The sequence below is a fragment of the Falco naumanni genome, chromosome W (genome assembly GCF_017639655.2).
Source record: "Falco naumanni isolate bFalNau1 chromosome W, bFalNau1.pat, whole genome shotgun sequence".
NCBI lineage: Eukaryota > Metazoa > Chordata > Aves > Falconiformes > Falconidae > Falco > Falco naumanni.
Window position 1 is genome coordinate 25639794 of NC_054079.1, and position 15780 is coordinate 25655573.

The window sequence follows — 15780 nt, forward strand, 5'->3', positions numbered from 1 at the left end:
GCTTGCACTGTGTGAATCTGGACAGACAGGGAAAACTGCAATTTCTCACTCTTTCTTAAAAACTGAACAGGAGTAAACACTTATGTTAGATAAGTCCCAAGATAACCACTACAGACTGAAATCTTCCAACTGTAAAACTGATGCAGCACTCTGATTTGTATTGCTAAGTTTCTTTATTCCTGGACTGAAGAGAAATACAAGTCACTGACAGGATGTTGTTTCATATGACATTTAAGCCAGCGCAAGAATGGGAAGTTGTCTGAGGTACCATCACATCTCTCCTCACAGCCCTACACAATCCCACCTTTATCTCTTGCATTGGCATCACAACTGTGCAGAACCAAGGAAATTCTGCAGAAGTCTGTCAAATCTGTGGAAAGATGCTACTTCTTTTTTGGTTGGTTAGTTTTCTGTGGGATCCTTATCCTGAACTGACCCACCCAAATGCTGACAACTGCTAGATTCAATGCAAGGAAGTGTCAAGCAAAGGTCAGGGCTAGATGAAAACAGACAACAGTTCCCTTTTGTAGAAGCTTGTAGCCACACAAGATTAGGCAGTGGTCTCACAAAGGATACCCAAAACCTACTCAAAGGGTAGTTCCTCTCCTAGGGTAATCTTCTATCCTCTTACATTTGGTACTAGGGCTCCTGCGGCACCCAGAAATCTGACAAAGGAACTATATCTCCCACTGAAAAATTTTATTGGAACAGTTTTTTCATCTAAATCAGTTCCATGACCCAGTTTACCACATGCCACTTGAACATTTAGGCTAGCTGAGACAAATATTTCAGCAGAAGTTCACAAAATCATTTGGAGATAAATGTCAATTCATAGCTTACTGTGTGGACATCTAAATCTTAGCTCCTGCAGTACTACTGCTGATAATCCTCTATACACAGCATATGAGACTGCAGTCACTTCACATTCTATCAGTTTTAGCTACTAAGTAATTTGAGTTGCAATCAAACTGATTCATGGAAGAAAAAGATATAAATATCATCACATTCTCTTATCCAAGCAGGCCTCCTCCTTTGAACATATAATTTAAAAATCACACAAGCAATTGTTTATTTTAACACACCTGGTAATTCTGCGTAGTGACAGGTGGTGGTGGTGGTGGAGCTTCTTGTTGCCTCTGTGTATAACCATAATCTGTAGCTGTGTGCGATGTAGGATAGCCTCCATAAGCAGCAGCTGTTGCAGAGGCCGCAACAGCTACTGGAGCAGGCCTGGCTACTGCAACTGTAGCTGCTGCTGGAGCATAGGCCGCAGTAACAGTGTGTGCAGCAACTGGTGCCTGGTGGACAGTGTAGCTAGCAACTGTAGTTGGATGGGAATACGCTACACCTGAAGCTGGCTGCTGGCTATATTGGAAAAAGACAGTAAGTAAATAATTAGATTGATTCAACATACTAGCTAATGCCTAAACATTTCAAAATCACAGATTTGATTAATACCTGTCTATTCTACAAACAGACCTGGAGCAGCTATCATACATTTTAATGGCTTTTATTACCCCTCTTCCACCCCCATGAAAAAGGCTGTATCATTTTGAAGTTTCTGTGGATGCAGACATATTATGTAGGTGGTGACTTTCTTCTTAGCAAAGGGGGGGGGGGGGGGGGGGTGTTCCACTGCTTGAAAAGAACCCAAGTCTTTCATTTAAAATAATACAGAAGCCTTACACCATTAACTTTTCATGACCAATAAGTTTTTAAGTGTTTTAGTAGTTCTTCAATAAAACTGACATACCTGTCAAATTCAGAAAAATACTGCTTTTCTGTGAGAGCTCATTACTGACCTGCACTTGCATGATGTTTTTCAGTAAACCATATTAAAGTAATGAGATTTTAAAGACTTGCATGAAAATTAGCTGAGAACTCTTAAATTTAAGGCAAAGACACTTTAAATACACACCTCTGATAAGAGACTTTTCCCACAAAAGTTTAGAATTGTAAAAGCTGGTCCCACTCACTCATACAGAACTCTACTGCCTCACAACACGAAGCATCAAAAGAACAGTCAGTCAGATCGAGCAAGATGACTGCTACCAGAGCTCTGGCAAACTTCCAGACACATGACGAGACTAATCTGCCTCTCTTAAATTTGCAGGTAGGACATTAATATGTGGCTATTTACTAAGAATGAGTAAATATTAACAGTGGAAATAAAAAAAAAATATGGCTTCAAAGGCTTAATTATTTGAACTGAAACTAATATTATTGTCCTATATTGATCTATAACTGTGCATTATGATTAAAAGCCTACAATAGTTATTTTTATTTTTAAACAAATAAACTGGCAAAATATCACTATCTGGAACATTGATATGAAATGGGGATTGAGTGACTATTCTGAAATTTTTAGTACACTTCCAGCACTGCTTTTCAATAATATTTAAGAATGTCTATACCACTATAAAAATATAATTCAAAACCAATTCCATGCCTATTAGAGAAGGCAGCATCCCCTATTTTTTAGAAGTAAATAGAAAAATTAAATCTCACTTGAAGCAAACATACTCAGTGGCAAAGTGGAACTGCAGCATGGTTATGCTCAAAACCAAAAGGAACAAGAAGTTATAGTATTTTTTCTCCTAAAGACTACAATATTCTCTCTGACATAACTACCAGAAACAAAGCACCTTTTAATTATAGATACTATTATTTTTGCAAAAGACTTTTCCATAACTCCCTTGTATTTAGTAATTTTTTATTTATTTATTAAGAAAAACTGATTTTGTCAATTACAGCAGAACCCATTAACTTTAATATATTTAAAAAAAATAATAAAATTCCTACAGCAGAAACACACAGAGGAAATATTTGATTTACATGCCTGGACTCCACCTTCTTCCCATCTTAAGCCCCTGATTGCTTAAAAGACCACTTGCATTCCATCCAAACTTAATTAAGCTGTGAGTTGTACTCACAATTATGTTTCATTTTATTTTCAGCTTCTTAACATAACAGTGGAAGGAAAAGACATGAGCCATTCTGGTGTAGCTCCCACCACTGCTCGAAACAATTCCTCCTACTTGATGTATATAGGCAGTTTCTCTGTTTTGTCAGTTTAAGATGAGAAATTAGACTCCACCAGAAAATTCAGGAAGATTATTTTATGATGGTAAAAGTCAATGACAATCTATAAAATTAGGCTGCATTATCTACATAGCTAACAGTACAGAGGTGTAAAATATTAAAAAGTTCTGAGGTAATTCACATTATCGTATGCATCTACTAAAAATACATTAAATTGAGAAAACAGACAGCAGACTATTTAACTCTGACTGCACTTGAACACATCAACAGTCTAATACTGCCAACAAGGAAAATCTTGCTCCATCCTATTCCCACTCTTATACATCCCACCTCCCATATACTAAACCTGGCTATGCCATCCTATTCAATCCCTAGTGCTAGCTCTGCTACTTGTCAAGCTATTAAGTGCACTGATTTAACTCATTAATCTAGCAGAAAACTGAGAAATTTTTTTCCTGGGCTCATTTTCTAACATGGTAGAAGCATTACAAACATTGGAGCTCATAAAACAGTCTGCTGAGTGCCAGACCCCACATAAATTATATGTATGGAAGTAGGGGGGGGGGAATGGGAGGGAGAGAAAGAACAGGGACCTGTCCAGGAAGCATTAATTTGGCTCTTCATGTTTCATGAAACCATGCTTAAGTTACTATTAAAAAATACAATACAGTGTTCACAACACACTATGAGGTAATAATATCAGTCAGTTTATCAAAGAAAATGCTTTTGTTCTCAGAATATATATGATTAAGTCTGCCTGACAGTTTTCAGTATTTAATATCGTGAAGAGATTGTGATCATTATGAGCAGGACTATTAAGATTCTGCTACAGTTTCATTTCTTCTGTGCTATTTTTGTATCAAACTTCCTTATCATGGTATAAAATTAACAGTCCAAATAATTTGATTTCTAAGGCTAATTAGTTCTATGACCACATTTACGTTAGCAAATCTGTTCCCCTTGCTTCTGCAACATCATGCAGAGCTAGTGACCAAGTTTGCAAGACTACAAGAAAAATATTCTAGAATTGACTCCTCCTTCCTTTTTAAAAGTTATGGTACAGAAATTCACAGACACATATTTCCTAAATTTATGATGTTTCTTTTTCTCCCCCGGTCTTACTGAGAAACTCTTAACATTATGACCAGACACTTTCATGTAAGTAATTTATATCAAAAGATTTTTGTGCCGACTTCATTTAACTTACAAGAGTTTTTAATCCTGGTTTGGTGATTAGTGCCTCATCATATTTGCTGAGATTAACTTACCTCCTCCCAGACTAATTTTGCAAGACTGCCTATTCCACTGATCTTTCTTGCAGTTGTTCTTTGCATCTATCCTAGTATTATGTATTCTTCCTTCCTTACTACAGATGGCAAGAACTGTATGCATCATTTCAGATGACGTTTCAGCTGTGGTACACACACTGCTTTCTTTCCAAACAGTCTACCTTCCTCAGAGCAGCTTCTTGTATTGACAATATTTTCCTTGCATCAAATATCACAATACACCATACTAATATAAATACTAAGTAAGGCTCAAGACCAATCCCCAGGGTACTCCACTGCAATTATTCCTATTTGATAATCACTCTTTAATTCTACTAACTGTTCCTATCAGCTCCTTCTCTACAATTCTTTTACTACCTCTACCTTAAGTAATAATTTTCCATACTGCATCACATCAAGTATTTAAACTTAGTCCCAATAAATAAGACTCCAAACGACTTGGGAATCTGGTCAAGTTATCAAAGCAACAATGAAATACAGTATGTCAGCTGAGCTATGGTAACAAACCACATGCGTGTTCTTCATCACAACAAAGAAAGTAATTCAGTTTAGCTTAATCCCCAACGCAGTGAGAAAAAAGTTGAACCAAATTACAAGCAAAGAAGCTGATTGACCTGGCAACTTAGCAAGTTTTCTTTGTAGGTTAATTCTTTTCCAAAATAAATTCTAATATCCTTATTAGCATCTTTGAGTTCAAGGAATTCTAGCGCTCTTCATATGAAAAGATAAAAAGATACACAGTCCAACTAGCTTTACTGACTAGGCAGAGCTTAAAAATCACAGAATAATTTAGGCTCAAACAAAGATTTGGAGGTCATCTGTTCAAACCCTGTGCTCAGAGCACAGCTAATTTTGAAGTTACATTCGGTTTCTCAGGGCTTTGTGCCCAGTCAGGTTCTAGCCATTTCCAAGAATGGAGATTGCAAGACTGCTCTAGACAACCTGTTCCGGTGTCTGAGCACTCTCAAGATTTTTTCCCTTAGTTTAGAAAAGATTCAGTTTCAAAAGCAAATGAGTTCTAGACAAACATTTACTTAAAGCAAACTCAGTTTGTGAACATTCAATTCAAAGTAACTTCATATTACAATTCTTACGGTGTTTTAACTTGCTATCAAAATAAACACCGATCTTTGATTTAAGAAGTTACAGGCAAAGGACTTGGAAGCTTCAAATCTTACTCTGCTGTATTGCTCTAATAATAACTCTTCTGCCAGAGATTTTCATTTTAAAAGAATACATTTTATTCATACCACACCTATTTCTTGAGCTTATCATAATAGTAACAGCGCTTCCCCACCAAGCTCACTTTAGTTTCTATTTTCTAGTAACACCACACATTCTTCAATACTCATCATCTGGCTCAGATTTCTATTTCACTGTGTTTTCACTATCCCAGCCACAGCCAGTTTACAGTCTACATGTTGCACTCAACTGTTCTGCTCCACATTCTGTAGATGTATGTTTCAGTCAATTACAGAAGGTCATTTCCAGCACTTTACCTAATGTTTTTTTGTCTCTCCCTACCTGCCCTCAACTGCTACATTCATATCCCTATTTCCCCATGCTTTTTGCTTCCTCCTCCCAAATAAGCTTGCTTCTATTCAGAAGTTTTACACTCCAGCATATACCTAGCTTACTCTTATCTTCCACATCTTATCTAAGGAACCTCAAGATCAAGAGAATTAATTCTTTACACACAATTATTGTACTACAGTGCACAAAAAAAGTATTTTTGTAAAACACCTTTGACTCAAATCTTTGAATAACAACTATACGAATTTCTACTGACATTAATTAATGATGGAAAACACTAATCTTTCTGATGCATTAGTATCAGAAAAAGTACCACATATTATGAAATATCACTATGATATTAAACCTTCTAGATAAGACTGACTGCAGTGAGCTGTGACTGTGTATCTTTCTCCACTCTAACCTCCAATTCCATGTCAACCTGAATTTCTGGGGAACAAAGGGCCACACTGGCTCACAATCTTGCAGAATTCATCCCAGAGCAAAGGCCACGGCAAAAATTAGCCTTGTCCACATTGCTGTCTGGTATAAGAAACTCCTTTCACCAAGTGAAATGAAGTTTTCCCAAGACAGGTGCATGTTTTGTGTTGATACATTACAAGCTGGACATAAGACTAACACTGCAGCTACTTTCATGGTATCAATGTTTAATATTGCTGTGTACACTCAGAACTGTGATTTTGAAACAATAACACATGTAAAAATCTTTTTCCCATTTGCAAATTCTAAGTCCCCATTCCAAAATACTAAGGTATCAAAGTTATTAAGATCTCCCTGCCCAATTCTACACCACAAATTAAGCTATAGTATAGCTTATAAAATTAATTAAACTATAGTATAGCTTTTTAAAAAAGTATAAGTCTAGGTAGATATTTAGCTTGGAAAAGTCCAGCCTGAATACTTACATTTGGTTAAGTTGTATTAAAGCATCAGCAACAAAAAGTCCACACCCTGAGAACAAGCTCTGAAAAAGAATGTGTTAGCCATCACTACTCCACATTAGTTATTAAAATAACTAGATTATTTCATATTTCTGTTAGTAATTTTTGTTCCCCTTTTCAAAACCCCAAATATTCAAGAAGCAATTAAAAAAAATCTTTTTTGAACTGCACAAAGATCTTCAACAAGGAAACTGTAGCAGTGTTTGTTATACAGAAAAAGAAATATGAGCTTCCAGAGTGAAAAAAAGATGGCAGTACACCTAAAATGATTTTAAGTCAGAAGCTGGCTAGAAGGCAGAAAGTGCCGATCAATAGGAATTAACGAAGTATTGGTGTCCACTTCACAAAACATTGTTCTCCAGTTCCAAAACCATACAGGTTTGCCTAATTTAGCTATTTTATATAGGTCTGCAAATGAGCAACATTCATTCACACACACAAAAAAAAGCTTAGGTGAGAACCTGTATTATTATTAGATCTAAAATAGCAGAATCCTTACTTGTTACTTTAATATAGTGACACTGATAGAGGGTCTGGATTTCCTGGGATTTATCAGCCCAAGACTGACAAAGAATTAAGAGTATTTGAATTTGAGAAACAAATACTAAATTATCTTCTGGAGAACACTTTGCTTTTGTCCTTTTTCATTTCCAGCTACTGGCCTTTTCTAGTAAAAAAGTGTTGAGGTATTTTTGTAAACAAAAAAAAAAACAAACCCAAAAAACGGTAGAAAGCTTTCTTTATTGCACATTAACAATATCAAGAAAATGCAACACTTTCATATAATGCTATCTATTTTGTCAGGTAATAACTTCAGGTGACTTAAAATTATAATATATTTTATTTTTCACATTAGGATATCTGTGCAGTCGTGCATTAAGAAACTTAAGGTATCTAGCAACTATTGTCAGAGGAATACACTTTCAGAAAAACACAGTCTATTTCCATATAAGATATATAGAACATAAAAGGTATATATAGAGGAAAGCACACAGAAGATTCCCTATAAGCCTTGCTTTTCATCACACTGACTGATTTAATTTAAAAACAAAAATTAATTGTAATTAATGTGCACATAAGCCAAAGGAATACAAAAATGCTGATCTCCAGCATATCTCTGTACTAACAATCACCACACACATTAACACTACTACTATTTCAGCTCTGTTTAGGGTGATGAACACTGAAAATTCTCTTCCTAGAGGTAAAGGACATTTATTTTATTTTTTTGTTAGTTTTCTGAAGAGTGCTATTTTGATATAGAGTTACAATCAGGACTAAAACCAATTTTGTCTCTACCCAAATTACCAGCTGCCTCAGAAATGACAACTTCTAAAACATATTTCTTGCAGGTTTTTTTGCATGCAAATGCAGAAGTGATTTTCAGGCTAACTTAGCATAACACTTAAGCTACTCTTAAAAATAATTTTTAAAATACAAATATCTTGAACTAAAAAAAAAACAACAAACGAACACCCCCCCCCCACAAAGTTTTATTTCTCTAATTGTAACTTTTAGGAATATTCAAACGTTTCAGCATTAAGGAAACTATATTTGTTGAGACCTAACTGCTAGACTTCTCAAAGTTTCATAGACTACTCTATTAGTCAGAATAGCAAAACATACAATTCTGCAGTTTTTCTTTCAAGGATATGAAGACTGAAACAAGTATGACCTAACTCTCCAAAAACTGAAAGAAGCACTACAAACTGCTGCTTCCTCAGTTTCTAACCTAGAAAGAGACACTACTGAGTAACTGGTCAGATGAAGTTTCAGGTGTGTTAATGGAACCTGGGCAAAGTAAAAACAAAATAATAATTAAAAAAAAAAAAAAAAATCAAATGAGCTTTTTTCTCCTAAACCACACTTGACAATAAACAGCCTAAAATGATTAAATGAAATATTGCACTACGGTAAGTTGCATTTTAGAAGACTTATGTTTTTCTATAGCCTGTCACTCAATAAAGGCATAAAACTTTGAAGACTGAATTTATATTTTTAGAACTTTAATGAAAATTATTGTTTCCTATTATTAGTACCCTGTGAACAGAACATTGTTTATAATACAATTCACTAAACCCGAAGGCATGCACATGTGCAGTCCTCTTGAATTCTGTTAAATTTTAACAGTTCCTGGTAACATATTCTATGGTTTAACTACACATAGCCTAAAAAGACATTTATCTCTAGTAATTTTGAGTTTTCCTTCCTCTTCCTTGTTTCTAGTAACATCTTTGCATCATTCAATTAAAACCAAAAAAATACCGATTTCTAATGGATAGCTAAACCATATACTATCAATAACTCACCTCAAAGACAAATATCCTCATGTTTTCAATACACCCTTACTGCTTTGTTCACCTTCACATTTAGTCTCACTACCTGATTGATATCCAATCAAATTCTGCAATGTTTTCCTCACTGTACATCACAACATAACTGCAAATGCCTGTAACAGTGATGCAATATATGCTCTGTATCTACCTCTCTTTACTCAGTTGCACACAATGGACAGCTCAATGCTTATAATACTTCCTTCATTACCAAAACCAGACTTGAATAAAATCAATGTTAACAGCTTTGTTCACAATGATAACACGAGACAAAAAGAACTGAGCTCGAGATGTTACATCGGCAGGAAAAAGTACCAACTACTAACATTTTCCCTGTCAAAATCACAGAATCAAATAATGGCTGAGGTTGAAAGGGACCTCTGGAGATCATCTGGTCCAACCCACCTGCCTAAGCAGGGCCACCTAGAGCCAGTTGCCCAGGACCATGTCCAGACAGCTTTTGAATATCTCCAAGGAGGGAGATTCCAAAAGTTCCCTGGGCAAGCGAGCAGCTGCGTGGTCCTTAGTTGCTGACTGGGGTTAAACCATGACAGTGAGGTACTTTTTCTCCCCACCATTAGTCAACTGCAATACTGGCATACAGCCCATGTTAACAAACCCTGAGCCCCTTGTTACCTTTGTAATGTTGGCATATCTCCTTTGAAAGCGGGACCTCACCGACTTGAAAATAAGCCTATGAAAATCTTTTTTATCAACAGCAGTAACTTAATAGAGGCTTCTTGCATGCATTAAATAAGCTAGACTAGCATGTTTAAGACAGCACTTTAACATAGATTGGAACAAAGGAGAATCAGCATCATGCAGCTCAACCCTATTCAGTGAAGTCCCTTTTGCTAAAAATGCATATCCTTTAAGATGGGATGCAACTCAAGAGATCATAATTTTCATAAAATTCACAGAAATAAAGCATTTGGAACTTTTATACTATGATATATGTACATCCATCCTATGATAAAACCATAATTACTTTCATTCCCCATGCATTTTAAAATGGGGTGTATATAACACAATACCGTAAGATGAATAAATGTTTTTCTTAAGTTTAAGTCTAGTGGCACATTTTCAGTTCAGAATAAGCCTGAAGTCCTACTCACTATTATTGTCCCTATCTTCCTGTTGTCCACCAGTACAAGTCCAAATTATGTTTAGTAATACTTTAAGCTTGGGCTAGTAGGCCTGTGTGGATTATAGCCTTAACATCTCTGAAAGACTGAATACTTTTGTAACCAGTATCTAGTTGAAGAAGAGGTAACTGGGGCAGACACAGAAGACAGAAGTTAATTACAAGTACTAGCAAATGTGAAAAAACACTCCAACCCCAAACAATTCTCAATAGCCAACTTATCCATCCACAGCACTTCACCTTCCTTTGCTGTTCTGCACCAGTCTCAAATATCCCATAAAATTGTGCATTGTACTTGAATGCCTAACTAGCTATAGTTGCAAGAATTCACTTCCATATGGCTGCCTAGAACTCACAGGCACTGTGATTGGCTCTGGACCCTAACTACTACAATTGCCTTTATCTGTGAAGGCTCACCTCAGTAATATTCATGCTATTTGATAGCAATTCAAAGTTAACAAATCACTCCTAACTACCCAAGAATCTCCTGTCTGTGACCTACCTCATTAGAGCAGGGACACAATGTGAACATCACTAAGATGAAACTCAAGACACTCAAAGATTCTTTATCTTCTTAACAGAAACCAAAACCTTAACACAAGGTTAATTAAGACCACCACATTTGCACACACTTCTCCATCCAAACATTTCTCAACATCCCCATCTCTCCATCAGCATCCCCACATTTCAGTCAGCCAACTTTAAAATAAAAGCATAACTATGCCTCTTCTCCAGCACTGAATCAAGAATGCTAATATTTTTTACACATAAAGGACAAGCCTATATTAAGTTGCTCATTTCAAACTGAATACACGCACAGTGGTTCAGGTGCCCTACAGAGCGCACATGCGCACACACACGTTAGAAGACTAGTAACACCAAATTCCACATTTATTTCAGGCTCCTAAATAGATCGACTAATACAGTTAACTAAGTAACATGAGGTTTGCATTGCACACAGGTTTATAACCTTAGGACCCAATACCACCACTAGCAGAAAGTACAAAAGTATTGCAACATTCAGAGAAATTTCCTGTATCGTTATTTGCATAATTTAATGCTTCTCTCATTAAGTCATGATGTTATTACCAGGTAGTGCACAAAGAATTTTGAATGAGTGGAGCAGCAGGAAATTTTATGCAGTGACAACACTGAAAGGAACAAGAATGCTTCTAATCCATTATTTACGGGTTTAAACAGCACTTAACTCTTGCTACCTTTGATTAAATATGAAACAAGTTAAGATTTTAGGTGTATTTTATGAAAACTAATATTTATGAACCAATAAAAACAGACATCTATTCCCCTTCTTATCTGGTCAATTCAGGGAACTATACTGCTTATGCTGTTACAACAGTAAATACATTATCAACTCCTGCACACACTACTTATTAATTCAAGATCTAACATCTGAGCAGCTACCAATCTGGCCTTTCTAACTGCTTCAAATATCAGTATTTAGTATAAAAACTACACTACTTGGACAAATTTTAATTTATCCTTCATGTGAAGGATGAGGGAGTATTTAAATTATCCACCATAGCCACACATAAACTAGAATCACAGGAAGACACAGTGATTTCTATGCCAATAATAGCATCATCTTTTCAATTGTTGATTTTAAGAAGCTATTTCCTTGAACCCAATAGTTCTAATACATTGTCCCTTCACTACTACTAATGCAAATTAGAATACTGTCATTTTGAGAAACTGGAATTCCAACAGGGTTTATACTGGTCTACAAGTCTAGATTTAAATACAGGAAACCTTTACTACAAGCACCTTTCAAATATTTAGGTAGTATAGCAGATTTTTCTCCTTTGAAATTATCTATCAGAAACTAGACTCTCTTCTTTCTGATGCAAAGTTGTTTTGGGGTTTTATTTCTGCATGACTCCAGCTAAAGATTTAACAGTTTCATACTTTGAGATATTCCAAGAAAGGCTTATATCCTAAAAAGAAGTGCACAGATTTTTTGCACTTAGCTGAAGTGCTGAAATTGACAGCATTCTATGTGTTATCATTAGGGAGTACTGACAGATTCCTTTACAGTTGGAGCCTAAAGTCCTCCCAGTGCATCAGAATTTTTAACAGCCATTTTGTCAAGAGAGAACCAAAAAAATTTTGACTAATGTTTTTTATTATGAAAGTTTCTGTTACTTGCTATAAAAACTACAGCACTAGGACTTCTAAATGGCATACATCAAAAACCTAAGGTCTTCAGTTTCAAGTGTCTGATTTGCCCTCCTAAAACAACTTGCTATTTTGAGTAACTTTTTTAAAATCCATGGATTAGTCCTGTGGCCATAATTTTTTGTTGTTGTTGTAGATTTATGAGACTCACTCACATATTAACTATGCAGATAAACATCCATTTGTATTCTCTATTATCCTAGTTTCTAACGACATAGGATTTTTTTTTGTTCTATGAACTGTTACTTTGAATACTGGTAACAATCTTAGAGGACTTGTTGCAATAATAAATCTTTTATTATATATACCCTGCCACCACCATCTCTTTTGCAAATATACTGGAGTGGAATATACATTTTGTAGCGCTCCGTAAACAAGCTACTAAGGACCTGCCAAATCTGCTTCATGAAGGTAAGCTCCCTTTTAGACATTTTAAGAGACTCCTGTGTTTTCTGCTCAACTTATTAAATTAATTCTTGTGAAAGGAGTGCTTCGACACCAATTACTTTGCCGCTTCACTTTCAGATGCAGCAAATATACAAACCATTTACAGGATGCAGTCTTTTACTGATACGCAAATAGAATAGTATCTTGCGCTTATGACAACAAAGGAAAAAAAGTGCCTTTCAATCTGTTTTTCCATTTTCTCAAGAACACATTTAGGATTAACTACTGAAACAGTTTTGAACTTGAAATTTATTCCAATTATACATTTTTATATTGCAATTCAAAAGGAAATTTCAAATGAGTTGTTCAGTTTCTTAAGCCTATAGATCACCTCAGTTCCACAATAAAAGGAATAATTTTTAAAAATTAGTCTCCACTTCAAAATTGCAGATGTACAGATCTCAGTTTATTTTTCACTTAAAGACTATTTACTTAAAAAAAAAAAATCCTCTATGCTATTTAGAAACTCCTTCATACCCCATGATGAACCAGTTTCAAATTTCACTATAACTGTCAAGTAAAACATAAACATACTGTGAGCACCTAATCTTAAAAGAACAAGATGACAGGTGAAGTTTAATTCTCTCCTTTAACTGTTATACATTAGAGTAAATGAAAATTTATGTACTTTATGTCCATTTCCAGGAAAGAACAGATAGAAAGAATAGATTGGGAGTCATTCCAAGACCCCCATGAAACTGTATATTCCTGAAACTGTCAGGTATGCATTTTTTTATTAGCTAGTTAACAGTAGCACACATCTGCATTCATTTGTTAATAACCCCTCAGATATTTTCTTTATTCTTCTGTTTTTCCCATTAACCAAGACTTAGGAGTCAAGGAAAGTCTTTATTACAGATTTATGAAACAAATAATTTAGATTAAAATGTGGACTTCAAGGTGCTACTCCAATAAAACCCAAAAATGTGAAGATGTTCCCTGACTGTATCTGGGTTTTGCCAAATTAATAATTTGATTTCAGAAAAAGTGAGATAACAGATGCTACCAATTACTTTTTAAACACACTGATACACAATTTGGATGCACAAAGAGTACAAAGATACAAAGGTTTAAGGCAGTATGTCTATACAAGATGTACAGTTACAAGTCCCTGAGCTCCACTATAAGACTTGCTCCTGGTCTTAGATATCCAAGTAGGAAATCTTTTTAAAAGGTGTGTGGCCCTGAAAGCGCCTTCTCTACTTTCTGAGACACATTACTTATAACATTGCTTCAGCGGAATGAGACAGTCGCCTGTGTTTTCTGGTGCTTCAGCTCTTCCCTTATCCATCCAGTCTCCCGTAAGTCGGGTTGGTGTAATTTTAACCTATGTTAAAAAATTCCATTCTCCCACGCTGACGCAGAGGGGGTAAAGACTTGGGGAGCAAGCCCTATCTTCGCTGAAGGAGAAGGGCCCAGGAGCAGCAGATAGTAATTCGCTGGTGTTGTTGACTGCAAGTGGCCATTTTAATTTAAGGGCCTTGGGACCTGATGCTGCCGCTGATTCTCCTCCGTAGTGCCCGGCTCCACCTGCCCACCACTAGGGATACAGGGAGGCCCTTACCAAGAAGATAAGGAAACATACCCGCGGGCAGGGCAGACCAGCAGAAGGGTCCCAAGCACAACCACTCCGGAGGAGCGGGGCGCAGGAGAGACCCCACACACGGGGCGGGGGGTGGGAGCAGTCCCGAGCATTCACCCCGAGGGGGCGGGGAGATCCCGGTCAGGGACGCGGGGCCGAAGGCGAAGAGGGGAGGGGTGGTTCCGGGCCCAGACAGAGGGAGAGGAGGGGCGGGAGGGGTCGCGGTGTTTACCTATACTGGGCAGCAGCCCCACTATGGGTGAAACCAAAGTAGTTGCCGGTGGCCATTTTGGCATCTTCTCCCAGCCGGCTGGGCACTGTGGCGACGATAACCAAGAGGCGGCGGCAGCGGCGGTGGTCGGGGCCATGACAGGAGACCCGACGGGGGGGGGTGGTGGTGGTGGTGGAAACAACAACAGACAGACAAGAGACAGAAAGCGCGCGAGCGCCAGGTCAGATATGGCGCCTCAGGACCCCCGTTCATCCGCTCCACGCGCAGGCCGCATCCCCTCCTCCTCACCGCCGCCCCCCCCCCCACGCGCACAAACACACATAAACACCGAGCGCCGTTACTTACCATAAGTGAACGAAACTACCGGGCATATAGGAATCATGAGTCCAAACTGACAGTGATAATGGCGGCTGAACTCTCAACTCTCTCCCACTCCTCCCCGCTGCGCTCGCTCCCTTCCCCCCCCCCCACCGGCGACTACGGTGGACTGCGGCCGGACCCGTGCGCACGCGCAAGACGTTTCAGAGGCTACTGGGAGTTGTAGTCTGGCCCATAACTACATACCCTTCCCCCATCCGTAGAATACCGCGCTTACTGCCGTGGAAGCTGCCACCAAGCTTGAGGCGCGAATCCTCATATGCGCATGCGCGGGCTGTGCAAAGGCTCTTGGGACCTGTAGTTCTCCCTCCCTGAGGCCTAGGCGCGCGCGAGAGCTGCTCTTAGAGGACTGTCGCAGGTATCACTCGCCTGCCCCTTTCCTCCCTCCATTATTCCGTGTTCTGCATCTACAGTTCGCGTTTCAAAAGTGAGTTCGTTACCCAGTGTGCTAAGTCAAAGAAAAAGTATAAAAACATGAGATATTGCTTTTAATACAAAGTTGCCCAAAGTTGTGCTAGGTGAACTAGCACACCTTGGTTGTTTCCACAAACAGATTTATACATGATTTCATGAATATTATTTTTTTAGCTTCCAACCCTCTAACACTGACTGGATGGTAATCTGCATAATGGTTACGCAATCTTATTGGCTAACTGCATGCTCATT

At 37.6% G+C, this 15780-nt stretch overlaps 1 protein-coding gene and 1 non-coding gene across 7 annotated transcripts in view; both read right to left on the bottom strand.

Annotated features, from left to right (window-relative positions):
• Positions 1-15206, bottom strand: part of LOC121080413 (zinc finger RNA-binding protein) — a 46419-nt gene extending 31213 nt beyond the window's left edge. For all 6 annotated transcript variants that reach the window (XM_040578429.1, XM_040578428.1, XM_040578426.1 and 3 more), the window contains exons 1-3: positions 15082-15206; positions 14737-14821; positions 1083-1365 (exon numbers count right to left, since the gene is read on the bottom strand). In XM_040578429.1, coding sequence (XP_040434363.1) covers positions 1083-1365; positions 14737-14821; positions 15082-15118 — 405 coding nt within the window. In that variant the 5' untranslated portion in view covers positions 15119-15206. The remainder of the gene's footprint in view (positions 1-1082; positions 1366-14736; positions 14822-15081) is intronic.
• Positions 3910-4045, bottom strand: LOC121080718. The gene has a single exon (XR_005825481.1). It is a non-coding gene; the product is annotated as a small nucleolar RNA SNORA66 (small nucleolar RNA).
• Positions 15207-15780: the final 574 nt, after the last annotated feature.